Source organism: Oryctolagus cuniculus, chromosome 7, assembly GCF_051225735.1.
Source record: "Oryctolagus cuniculus isolate XC-2025 breed Fujian yellow rabbit chromosome 7, ASM5122573v1, whole genome shotgun sequence".
NCBI classification, from domain to species: Eukaryota; Metazoa; Chordata; class Mammalia; order Lagomorpha; family Leporidae; genus Oryctolagus; species Oryctolagus cuniculus.
Genome location: NC_142873.1, coordinates 106,492,324 through 106,506,040, shown reverse-complemented (window position 1 = coordinate 106,506,040; position 13,717 = coordinate 106,492,324). Strand labels below are relative to the sequence as shown.

The 13,717-nt window shown below is 39.5% G+C and overlaps 1 protein-coding gene across 8 annotated transcripts in view; it reads left to right on the top strand.

Annotated features, from left to right (window-relative positions):
• SGIP1 (SH3GL interacting endocytic adaptor 1) overlaps positions 1-13,717 on the top strand; it is a 229,971-nt gene that overhangs the window by 141,640 nt on the left and 74,614 nt on the right. For 7 of the 8 annotated variants that reach the window (XM_089337274.1, XM_089337270.1, XM_070078328.2 and 4 more), the window contains 3 exons: positions 9,030-9,054; positions 9,981-10,032; positions 11,695-11,780. In XM_089337274.1, the coding sequence (XP_089193400.1) occupies positions 9,030-9,054; positions 9,981-10,032; positions 11,695-11,780 (163 nt within the window). Of the gene's footprint in view, positions 1-5,963; positions 5,976-9,029; positions 9,055-9,980; positions 10,033-11,694; positions 11,781-13,717 lie in introns of all 8 variants that reach the window. The other variant, XM_089337275.1, reaches the window with a different exon arrangement.

Sequence of the window (13,717 nt, the reverse complement as noted above, 5' to 3'; positions counted from 1 at the left end):
CCATGTCTAGGTTACTTTTTAGTATCAACGGGTGATTTATAGTGGCAGTATAAATTTGGTATGATGGATATTCTAGAGCAATGTGGAATACATCTCAAAAACAAAAATTATGTTCTACTCTCAGTTACCTGGTTTATTGAGAACATGTTCCCAGGGTGCTGATGCATCACTGTCACAGCTTACAGTATATATAAACTCTTACCCTGCCCATTGATCCAGTCCTGGCAGCCTCTGCACCATGTGCAAAACTCTACACTTGTAGAAAGTTTGTGTTGTATGGGGAGAGGGACAGAGAACAAATGAAAAACAAACAAAAAATGAGATCAACATATGAAAATTTATAAAACATGGGCCTGAGTCTTTTTGTTTCCAAAAATAAGCACCAATGATGACAATTATGCTTATCACTAAGCTAAATGGCCCACTTCTGAGTAATTGACAGGTAACCAGGGATCACATGCTACATGGCAGTACAATTTTGCTGGAGTTCTTTAGTAACCTTTCCTGGTATTTTTTCCATTTCATTTATTCTCTTTGACTCTGAATTAAGCATATTTGTCCACTTCATATATATATATTATTTGACAGGTAGAGTTATAGACAGTGAGAGAGAGAGACAGAGAGAAAGGTCTTCCTTCTGTTGGTTCACCCCCCAAATGACTGCTACTGCCAGTGCTGTGCCAATCCAAAGCCAGGAGCCAGGTGCTTCCTCCTGGTCTCCCATGCGGGTACAGGCGCCCAAGCACTTGGGCCATCCTCCACTGCCCTCCCAGGCCACAGCAGAGAGCTGGACTGGAAGAGGAGCAACCAGGACTAGAACCTGGAGCCCATATGGGATGCCGATGCCTCAGGCAGAGGATTAACCAAGTGAGCCACGGCGCCGGCCTGTCCACTTCATATATTGAAAGAACTGTGTGACCTGAAGTTTGCTTGTGGTACTTTCAAAATTCTCTGCTCCTCTTTGGTTTTCCTCCTGGTGTCCTAACAGAAATTTAGCTGCAAGTACACTTTCCGTTTCCAATTGGGTGTCTGCACTGCTGAGTCTCCCCAGCCCCCACCCCCATTCCCATGACTCATTTGCTTCGGAAAGGTCTGACTCCTCTGCCCGCTCACTTCCTATGATTCCTGGATTAGTAGAAGGTTCATTGTTTCTCCTCCTAACCTGAGTTTCAGGAAAATCATCTAAAACATGTCTGATTGGACACAAGAGATATTCTTTGTAATCTATTAGTAATAGACAAGGAGTCTTCAAAATTTGGTGGAAAATGCTGAAAAACAATGGATTTTGAAATTTTTTTACAGAAATTTACCTTGTATTTCCATGTTTCCGTGTATTTTTGACTCATCCCTGTCAATAGGAACAAGTTTAACTGTACACAAACATCTGCAATAGTGGGACAAACAGATGCTTGCCAGATAGTTGGCCTTTACTCTAAAGCATATTTTAACAAATGCAAATAGGAAGGTTGGGTGACAGCAGGATAATAAACAGTGAATCGCTGAATTTGCTATGACTTGACTATATAAAAATAATATTTGGTTGGTTCTTCATAGTTTATTAACCATTTTTCTTTGTTTTCCCATAACACTGAATTTAAAAATGAAGATGTTAAAAAAAAAAAAATGAAGATGTTGTGAAGTCAAAATCTGAGGCTGGATATTTAGGGCATTTGCTTAGCGAGACATTCTTTTTGGTCAGTTATTCTTAGAAATATCTTAAAACACTTCGCTCCTATTGACTAATACTAATACTATGTAACTGAATTTAAGTTAATCTTGTTATGCAAAAAACAGGAAACCAAAACTGTGATGCACTGTAAGAACACTGTGGGGACCAGGACGACATGGGCCTACTGTATTTTCTTTTAGGGAAGCATATTCGTGTTGAAAATTTATTCATTTTAGAATGATATGTTCTTTCTATTTTAAAAAAGATTTGTTTATTTATTTGAAAGACTTACACAGAGAGAGGAAGAGACAGAGAGAGGTCTTCCATCTGCTGGTTCACTCCCCAGATGGCCATAATGTCTTGGGCCAGGCCGGAACCATGAGCCAGGAGCTTCTTCCAGGTCTCCCACAAGGGTGGCAGGGGCCCAGGCACTTGAGCCATCCTCTGCTGCTTTTCCCAGGTGCATTAGCAGGGAGCTGGGTCAGAAGTGGAGCAGCCAAGACACAAGGCTGCACCCATGGAAGATGCTGGTGCCAGGTGGCAGCTTTACACAATGCACCACAATGCTGGCCTCAAAACACAACATGTTCTAACCAATGACCCTCACTCTAGTGACCAAATTATAAGTTAGTAAAGTTTACTCACTTTGAAAATGGCCTCAAAACACAAAGTAGAGGGGCCAGCTCTGTGGCGAAGAGAGTAAAGCCGCCACCTGCAGTGCCAGCATCCCATATGGGCACCAGTTTAAGTCCCTGCTGCTCTACTTCCAATCCAGCTCTCTGCTATGGCCTAGGAAACAGTAGAAGATGGCCCATGTAGGAGATCCATGTGGGAGACCCAGAAGAAGATCCTGGCTCCTGGCTTCAGATTGGTGCAGGTCCAGCTATTACAGCCATCTGGAGAGTGAACCAGCGGATGGAAGACCTTTCTCGCTGCCTCTGCCTCTGCCTCTGCCTCTGCCTCTCTGTAACTCTCCCTTTCAAATAAACACATAAATATTTTTAAAAAATGCAAATAGAGTTATCTTTAAGTTGAACATCAAAATAGAATAGAAGACAAAATAAAATGTTTTCCAAATCCTTCTCCACAATATATCAGAAGACCAAGAAAAGTCTCAGAATTGAACAGGTAATATTTAATTAGTAATGTAAAAAATTGGTTCAGAAAACAGTAAGACCAAGGCCCTGTTTTAGTAATTAGGTGTAGAGATGAAGCAATAATAACAGTAGATAGAATTTACTGAGACCTTGTTATGTGTGATATAAATGCCTGCAATCAGAGACAAATTGGCCGCTTGCAGATTCTGAATAACAGAATAGTAGATGTTTTATTTGGTTGTCAGTTAAAAACAATTTCAGTTGACATTTGAAAAAAAAAAAACAGAATATTTCAGATTTTATTCAAATTTGGATGTTTGCCTTCTCTCTCAGAAGATCTGGAAACACCAGGTCCATGTTCTGCCATGGCACACATGAGATGCATCTAAAGAGTGAGCAGTTCCGCAGTTTCCTGTCAAACACCTGCTCTGACTCCAGCATCCGCTGCTCCTTGGCCCCGCAAGCTTTTGTGTGTGCAGCTCTCATGGCAGATCTTTTAGCATAGAGAATTTATCAAGACCAGAGACTGAATTAGTTTTTGTCTAACGTTGATGCCAATTCTGTATAATGGTTCAACAAAAATAGAATCCTAAAGGCTTTGAAGTTCTTGGAAATGACAGGATAAAAGTAAAATAAAATTTTGAGCAGGCAAAGATCCTCTCATACTGCTGATTTCAATTTTGATGACCTTGACCAGTATTGTTTGGCAAAGCCTAAAGTGCTTTATACTCTTTAATAGTGTCAATCAACACATATAAAGCCCTCCAAGTTTATTTCTAGAATTGTTTTCCTCCTGAAGGCTTCAGATAACTTAACTATCAGCCTTGAGGCCTCTGGGACAGCACATGACTCAGCTTCTAGTTGGGATTCTGGTTCAGTATACAACTAGAAGAATTAGAAGAGCTATTCTTTAATGCGGGCATTTTGCAAATGGAGTTTCCAAAGTGCTATCATATGAAAATGAATGTTATGAGAAAAAAATTTAAGCAGGAACTCCTGATTAAAGATACAAGTATTTAACTCTCTGGAAATTAAGATATGATTTAATTTTTCACATTAATACATGTGGAATTATTTTGAAAAGTGTCCTATAGACTTTTTTTTAATGTATTTTTTTTGACAGGCAGAGTGGACAGTGAGAGAGAGAGACAGAGAGAAAGGTCTTCCTTTTTGCCGTTAGTTCACCCTCCAATGGCCGCCACAGCCGGCGCACAGCGCTGATCCAATGGTAGGAGCCAGGTGCTTCTCCTGGTCTCCCATGGGGTGCAGGGCCCAAGCACCTGGGCCATCCTCCACTGCACTCCCTGGCCACAGCAGAGGGCTGGCCTGGAAGAGGGGCAACCGGGACAGAATCCGGCGCCCCGACCGGGACTAGAACCCGGTGTGCTGGCGCCGCTAGGTGGAGGATTAGCCTAGTGAGCTGTGGCACCGGCCCCCTATAGACTTTTAAATTAATAAAGTTTCCTATCTTTGAGGTTCTGTCTCTGAATGTTTGAAATCTGCACTTTGTTTTGCATTATTTCTAATTGTTATATTGTAAAACTGAATTTTCCTGAAATCCCCCATTTCGTTCTTTGGAGAAGAACTTCAGTCTGGTGATTAAAGAATAATGAAGTCTGAACCATCATATAACAGAATGTTTGAATTTCTCCCAAAACACAATGTTCATCAGTCAGTAAGAGAATCTAAGTTCACAAAGACATATTCATAAGTGTTTTTTTATTCTATGTTTTTAAACTTTCATCCATGCATACATACATGTTTATTAAATAAGATTGATGCGAAGTAGTGCCCGGAAACTATGGCTAAAGACAATCTAAACCATGCTAATGAAAGCTGACTGGAATACTATGTCTAGAGTCATAGCTACGTACAATACTTACCTGAGAAATAACCGTCCCTAGATGTTAGTCACAGTGGCTCTCTAACATTGTCAAGTTTGGTATCATAGATGGAATGGGAGTATAGGAGATCAGAGGGCTAAACTCTGACTGGTTCTGCACACACACTAGCCATGTTTCTCAGCATCTCACTTTCCTCTCTATATCATAAAGGCTGTTGGACTAGGTGTCCAGGGAGGCCTCCCAACTAGGAAAGTCTGTAGGATTTTGTTTCCAGTCTATGTTCTGAATAGTTGACCATCTGGTTCATGTGAGCAACCTCCGAATACTTTGATTCTTGTGCCTCTGGTTAATCCATGGACTAGCCCCTATCCTGGAAGTGAAACACCAGGCAACATCTCTTTCTCTACTCTTACCTTACCTACTCCTGTTAGAGTGGAAAAATCCTAAAGAGGATTGTTGGGGCAAACTGAGAGCAACTCTCAACTAGATTGGAGGGTTAGAAGAAAGATGTTGTTGACAGAGTCTTCAACATGTTTGTGGAAAATGTGTACTATGAAAAAACTTTGCACAAGTTTCAAATTTTTTGCACTAAAATAAACCTACTTTAAATTCCATTTCCCACGAACTTCTTGAAGTGCCATCCTATGCCTGCTTGTGGGGTTTACTAAACCTCACATGGTCCCCCAGCATTCACTGGTATTTGACTGTTTTCATCACCCCCATCTGTGTTTGTCAGGAGCTTCCCCTCACTCCCATCACATTCCTGCCCAAATCACCAGGCCAAGAAGAGATAATTATTTTTTAAAGTCCTCAGAAGCATATGTTTCATAGAATGCTAAAGAGAAAAGCCAGGCAAGGAAAGGGCTCTCTAATCTGAGTTTTTTTTTTTTTTTTTTTTGAGGCTCCCTTTGGGCCCTCTTGATATGGGTGGGAAATGCATTATGTCAATGATGTTTATTAACACCCTATTTTGTAGAGAAGCAGTTTGCCTTGTACCAACTATTCTCCAAGTTCCCTCCCCAGGGATTCTGGAGAAAAACCCTTTATGGCACAATGTTAAAAGCAATCTTGTACATTTTTGCCTTGTTCTTAGGTACACATATCTTGAACTTATATGGCTGTTAGCAAAGTTGCTTTTCAGGATGGGTAATCTCTCTTGAAGGCTCTCCAAAGCCTCCTGTCAACTAAATAAGCCTTAAACACCGCGCTTGCTTGCCTGTCTTCCGCTAGCCTGATTACTTGGACTGAGTGTTTGGTTGGCTGTTTATGAAGTCTTCTGTTACCCAAGCCTGTTGACTGATCCATCATTCTCTGACTAGGTGTTTGTTCTCTCTTCCTTTTTGCTGATCACAGAGGCGCAGCCCGGTAAGAACTCTCAACATTTTTACCTTAAACATGTATAGAGAAAATTGCTGCCGAGGCAAGGTGGCCAGGTTGGTTTCCCATTCCATTTTTGATAACCCAGTGTGAATGAAAGAGATGAATTAGGCTTATGAGTTGGAAGCCTCTGGCCTTCTAAGTGTCAAGAGCACATTTTAAAGTTATCAGAGCACTTTTCCATAACAAGCTAAATTGATGCATGGAAATGTATTTGAAAAACCTGTCTCTGTGTGTTTGTGTGTACATATATACATTCAAGAAAGGCTTGGAGATTGGTCAGACGGCAACAAAGATATTGATAGCCAAGTGATGATTAAGAGTAAAAAATTATAAAGGAAAGTATATTCAAGCCACATTTTTTAAGCCTGAGTTTGAAATATGTCCCTGGACCATAAACGTTGGTCAGTGAACAATGATACACAGTTGCTTATGTAAGGAGACATACTTTCAAATCAATACTCCTAAGCTGTCACCTAATTCTAAATTTTCTCACTGAAAACAAACTTTAGCAGAGTAGAGCAATATTAGTTTGCATAGTTCCAAGTGAAATCTCAGTCATTTTCTTCAGATTGAAGCATATAAATCATTCAAAATCACAAAAACCAGGGTCTTTGCTATGTTGAAGATGAGTACCATCTTCATGGCTCAGATCCTTTCGAAAGGAAACGGGCTGCAAACAGGCCTGGGCCAATCTGATTCATCATACTGTTTGAGGGAAATACCCTGCACCAGGTGATGAGTTGGTAGCTCAGATAAACTGCTTGGCTGAGGTTTAGAGATGGTGTCTGCAGGGGCTCCTATTCAGGTGTGAGGATTCCAACTCAGCTCTTAGGTGGCAACTCAACTTCCGACAAGTTACTCCAAAGTAAAACGTGGCATGAAGTGGACCTATTCATTCAAAAGAATAAATATCACTCATAATATAAAATCTACTCATAATGTATATAGAACAGCATACAATCATTGAAAGGAGGAAAATAAGTTCACTCAGTGAAGGGAAGAAATCTTTTAATTTAGTGGGGGTTTTTTTCCTGCATGTGGTCTGTGTGGCTGATAGCGCCTTAACCTTGTTCTAGATTTGTCATGCTACATTATTAAGGCCATCACAAACCATGGACTGGAGCCAGCTTGCAGTCAGAGTTTTTTTTTTTTCTGTTACCAATCATTCAAATATCTGTTCCTTTCTAAAAATGGTGTTAGTTTTATTCCTCCTAATTAAGCAGCAGACTTTTCTTGCATATTTTTTCCATTTCTTGCTTGCACTTAGCTTGTGATCATTCATTGAAGAGGAAGGAGTATTTAATAAAAATGTAACAGGACTTCCTTAGTGCCTTTCAAAAATAAACATGTGTTAAGTACAACTGACACAACTTGGGAATTGATAACCACAAATAAGCTTTGTACCTTTCTGGTTTCATAGAAATTACACTTTTAAATGAAACAATAGAGCAGAGAGGCCAGTGGTCTTCAATACAGCCTGTGGGATCTCCCAACAGCTAGACTGCAGGTCTCACAATATCGAGTGGGCCTTGTCCCCTCAATGCCAACTTATGATTGACTAAAGTCCCCGTATCTCCTCCTTTAGACTTCATTCATAAAATTCTGTCTGGAAGTCCATATCCCAAAGAAAATTTAACTTCATTTAAACAATTTCTTCTTGAATTATTTCTGACTAAGGGGCCTTGTTTTCCCAAAAAGAACCTGGATCCAAACTCCCATTATGGCCATGGTAGATTTAAATTCCCCATTTGTTAGAGTACTTACTAGTACTGTAATGGTCCTCTATGTGGCAGACGGGGTAGGGAGAAACAGATTGCATTATTAGGCAAAAGAAACCAGGCAATATAGCTTGAGAGATTGAGCCATCCACCTGCAAACCTCTAAAGGATCGTAGTTCAAATTGAAATTACTTGCCCATGGTAAATGGGTTCAAAATGCAACAGAAAATTCTGATATATTCTTAGGAAAGAGGAAATGAAACTTCTTACAAGTCTTACTGGGATGATAGACTTTGTCCTAATTGTTAGTGTTGCCCTCTGAGAAAAGAAAACATATGGATGAATGCCAAAGTTACAAAGCAGGAGGAAATGTGAGTTTGGTGGCCACCCACCAAATTCATTCATGCTCTTACCTTTTGGGAGATATTTGCTTATACTTCACTTTCCCTACCTCAAGTCTGCCTCTGCAGTTACTGTGCGCAGGCAGTGCCCTGAACTGCCCCACCCTAGATACAACCCATCTACTGCTCTACTTGTTTCATGCTAAGAACTTTTCACTACTTTTGGCTTTGAATTAAAAGTTTTTATCTAATCAGTACAAATTAATGATCAGACAAGATAAATACCTAGATGTGACTTGCCCAGATTGTTCCTGCCAGAGCTGTTTGAATTCCCATAGTATCACACTGCCTTGAGCTAAAGAAATGACTCCCCATTGGTGACTGGTGGCCTGGTGGCAGGCAAGTAGAAGAAACCAGAGAGGAGGCTTCATGGGTAGAATGGCTTCCTGAATACAGCAGTCCAGTCAATGGCAGATGCTTCAAGTTTCCCTTTCCTCGAATACCTGTCACTCAATGTCCTTTAAATTCACATGAGTGAACTGACAGCTCTACTGCCGCTGTGGGGACCCCACTTGACTAGGGACATACAGTACACCTGGAAATGATCTATGATTGTCAGACAGCAAGTGTATGTTCAACTTGGATTCACTTTCTTATCTGCCAGAGTTCTAGAAAGTTTTCTTTTTAATGAGCTACTTAATATCGGCTTTTAATTTACCAAATCTCCCCAGGTAAGGAGTTTTTCTCTTCAAGAGACATGATTTACCCTCCTTTGCCCTCTATAGTCTTTGAGTAAAATGAAAAACTGATTTGTGTGTGTGTGTGTATGTCTGTAATTTCCAACATAAATGTGGTTCTCAGAAAAAAAATGCATTTTCGCATCTGCATTTTTTTCAGTTTATTACAATAACAGAAATAATACATATTGTACATAACGTATATGTGGTCTTAAGCCTTATAGTGTCTATTTCTAATTCTAGGGTGCAATTAAAAGGAACTTATCCAGTAAGTATATCTTAGCTACCAGAAATAGAGTGCAATTTAAAAGAAGGAATGGTTCCTTGGATCTTGAAACTTACATACATCTGAATTATACACTCTTGGAATTTATTTTTAAGGTTTACTCTCTTTTTTAATTTTTATAGCAACAAATTATTGTAACAATAGTCTATGTGGGTTCTGAATGCTTAATATTTAAATTTTGAAAATGAACGTGGTTTTGGGAAAACATTGGGTTTTTTCTATATTTGTCCAATCATGCTGTATCATTTCACTTAAGAAATGGATTTAATCAAGTGTGCATTTGTTGAAGGGGGAAAGGAGAGGAAGAAGGCAGGAGGAACTGAAAGCAGACACAATTCATGTATTCTTATATTATTTGACATTAAAATTTTAGCCAGCCAAAATGATATGATATAGGTTATAATATACATAAAACATGATTTTTCCTTTACCGCGTACAACACATTCTAGGAATTATAAATTCATGGTTCATAGTTGAAGATGTAACATTTTCTTGGCATTTCAAGAAAAGAGCAGGCAGAGAATGCTGGATTCATGTACTATGTACATATGGCCTGGCTTAGTATTCTCTTATGGTAATTGAGAAGCAGAACTGATCAAGGCAGCAGACACTGGAAGAAGGGTGTGCTATTTCACTAAGCTCCACAGTACGCAAAGCTACTTGATGGCTTATCATGGAAGTTCCTTGGTTAATGAGGCTCTACAAACACCAGAGAAAACGCCTTTACATATGCCTGAAATATGGCTGTTGCATTGCCAAAAGAAATGATGTGTTTTACCAAGTTTTCTTTTTGATTTGCTTATTGATGAGACTTAAACTTCTAAATGTTTTCAAACATAGTTCATAAGACATATCAGAAAGGAATGGTAAAAATATGGCCTAAAAATCTTTTTGTCTTGTGCATCAGGTGAAGAAGTGGCAAGGCCTAGGCGTTCCACACCAACTCCAGAACTTGTAAGGTGAGAATGAAAGCCACTAATTGTGTTTAAAGGCAAAGCGTGGTGAACTTTTAATAATTAAGCAAATCTCTTTTGGGCTAAACTCTAGGCTTCCACTTTTTAAAAAGATTTTTATGTATATACTAATTTATTTATTGAAAGGCACAGTGATGGGTTGGGGGTGGATTCTTCCATCCTCTGGTTCATTCCCTAAATAGCCACAATAGCAGGTCTGGGCCAAGTCAAAACCAGGAGCCAAAAATTCCATCTGGATCTCCCATGTGGGTGGCAAGGGCCCTTGAGCCATCTTTTCTTGCTTTCCCAGGAGCATTAGCAGAGATCTGAAGCCGAGCAGCTGGGTCTTGAACAGGTGTTCTGATAAGAGATGCTGGCACTGCAAGTGGTTGTTTAATCCACTGCACACCACAATGTCAGAATCTCTAGGCTTCTGTCTAAAAAGGGGCTACCTACACATATAAGTCCATATATCCATAGTGTGGTCCAAAGGGTATCAGTTATCATAAATGCAGCCCAAGGGAGACCCTGAGGAAAGTTCTCTGCACTTACCTGAAGTAACTGTCCATCAGAAAACGTGGTCACCTTACTAACAAGAAGGCAAAAGGTCTGTAGCGAGATCTTTCAGTGTCTGGAAAGCTGACCTGAACTACAGTTAGAAAGCCCTATGAAGGGAAGCCTTCATTCAGTACAATTTTATGATTCATTCCACTTACCACACAACAAAAGACACTTCTATTTTTTTGTTTGTTTGCTTGTTTGTTTTTGGCAAAGCATTGTATTTTGCAATGTATTTTTATGGTTATGTGTTTTCAAATGGGCATTCTCTTTCAAAAAGATTGATTATTTCCACTTAAAAGTTGGATTTAAATCTTCCACCCTCACACTCCTGATCACATACACAGAACTCATTAGGATAAATCAGGAAATCAGAAGTGGATATGATTATACAGTCTTCTCTTAATTGGTCTAGAGTCATTATGATTAAGACAAAGCATGAGAGTTAAATTGATTATTCTCCTGTTACCCTGATTTCTCAATATTCTTCTCTCTCTCAGATGTACTGTGTGGGAATATGAGGAGGTCGTATCTGGTTTATTGGGTAGAAGGGAAATGGATGGAATATGTAGCTGGGAGACTCTGTTTTCTTTCAAATACAAACTTCCTGTATGTTTTATCACTTAATGTGCCTGTGCTGGACTTCCACTAATCATAAATTGCATTAATGATCAAATAGATGTGGTAACGACAAATTAAATGTTTTTGAGATCTTAGAGATCTTAGGGAACAAAGATGCCTTACAATAAGCTTTTATCTCTAGTGTTCTCTCTTCTAGGTATGAGAACGGTGATGCTTTGAAAGAGTTTTTTTCTTTCAGTTTATTCCTGTTGGACAGGAGTCAGTAATCCTTTGAGAACAAGGGATCTTATCTCCTACCAATTGTCTTGTCCCATGATATATTGGACATCATTATATAATACTTTCTAAGCCTACATGGGCTGGGTACACACATACATACGTGATACATACACGAGTGGGTGCATGCACACACACACACACACACACACACTTGCTTTACAGAAAAAAATGCTCGAAAACTCGTTTATCTTCTTGAGTATTCATCTGTGAACCCTTTCTCTCTATTTGTCTCTATCATGTGTGCTACAGCAAAAAGCCTCCAGACGACACCACAGCTCTTGCTCCCCTCTTTGGCCCACCATTAGAATCAGCTTTTGATGAACAGAAGACAGAAGGTAAGAAAAATCCTATGTAACTGCAGATTTGTTTTGCTTTTTGTTGAAATATAACTTTCCTAGAGCAAATGTATATATCTTATGGGATTATTTGTCATCTATCATCGTATCCTCATGGGAAAGGAAAGTTCTGATCTTAAGTGTGCTGTCAACAACAGGAGATTGGATTGCAAACCTCTATGTTTTTTGGATTTGAAATTTACTTCCAGAAATATCTAGGAGCTATAAAGTTTACTCCTTAAAAGAGGTCAGTAAGAATTATGGCAAATATGCATACATCCCATCAGTGACTAAATTCTCCATGCGCCAAGCAGCCATCATTTGAGGTGTTAATAAGAGCACAAATGGAGCCAGACCTTCCTACATCCATCACAGTCACTGTCATTGTGAGTTAGCCTCTCTGACCGCATTTGCTGTCATTTGCACCTCATCAATGGAAGTGTCCATTGGATTGCTCCCAACAGGCATTGCTTGCTAGCTCAAGACCTAGGAATGACCTTCAATCATTTAGCAACCGAGAATAAAATTTTGCAGGAGAAATACCTTCCTTTCTGCTATTGTTGTTAACTTTACCTATTAAATATTTATACCTAGAAGTAAATTTTTAACCTTTAAAAAATTAAGTATGTTTTGAGCGAATTTAAATCATGCATACTTTGCTGATATAAAATAAACTCTCTATAAAAGATATCAGAGTCACTCTAAAACATGTTTATGTCCAATTCTTGTATCTCCAGTTCTGCGTTCAGTAATATAGAATATTTTTATGAAAATTCTTGGACTTAAAAGAACTATGGCATATCCGTAATAAAATGCCATCTTTTAAGAGCCCATTTGTGAAGTATCCTGAAGTATTAAGATTTGGAAGCATAATGAGCAGGCTAAGTTACAATGACAAAGAGACCTCAAAGTATAGTGAATTAAGCGAGATGGAATTTTGTTACTGTTTCATGTTAATAATGTAGGACTGGTAAAATAGCTCATATGCTTATCCTCAGCATGTTGTCTTTTTCTGTATGTCCAAGGAGACTGCTCCTGTCATCATCTCCCGGTCATAAGAAAGATGATGCAGAGTAGGCCAGTGGAGCGCATTGCCATTTCTTCTAAGAATAAAATCTGGAAGAGACACACATCACTTCCAGCCAAAGCCCACTGGACTGAAGTTCGTGCCACATGGCCAGCTAAAACTCTTACTATAAGAAAAACAAACAGATTCTGAGAGTTATCTAACAGTCAACAATGCCTCAATATTTTCAAGGATTTAGCTAGGAAAATGAAAAAGAAAATCCTTAAATATTCCTGCGGTGACTTAGATGTCTATAACTTAGACTCCCTATGGTGTGATGGTTTTTTAACTGATTTCAACCCTGAAGTTCTGCAAAGTTCCAGCATTTGCACCAATCATACTAACTTTTTCAACACCCACACTTCTCTTTTTATCTACCCACTCTTACTTCTTTTGACTGATTTTTTTATCACTGCTTTAAAAGTCTCACAGGAAAAAAAAAATATGTATTTTTGAGTCAGGAATGTCTGGGTCAGGTCTTAGCTCCTCTACTTTTACCTTGAACCAGTAATTGAACCACTCCAAGTCTTGGTCCTTCTCCCAAAAGTGATACTGACATCAACCACAGGATGGTGGTATGAGAATTAGATAATAACAGGAACTGTCTATGTGATAAGTGATTTATATACATTTTTTTTTGACAGGCAGAGTAGACAGTGAGAGAGAGAGAGACAGAGAGAAAGGTCTTCCTTTGCCGTTGGTTCACCCTCCAATGGCCGCCACGGCTGGTGTGCTGCAGCCGGCGCACCGCGCTGATCTGAAGGCAGGAGCCAGGTACTTCTCCTGGTCTCCCATGGGGTGCAGGGCCCAAGCACTTGGGCCATCCTCCACTGCCCTCCAAGGCCACAGCAGAGAGCTGGCCTGGAAGAGG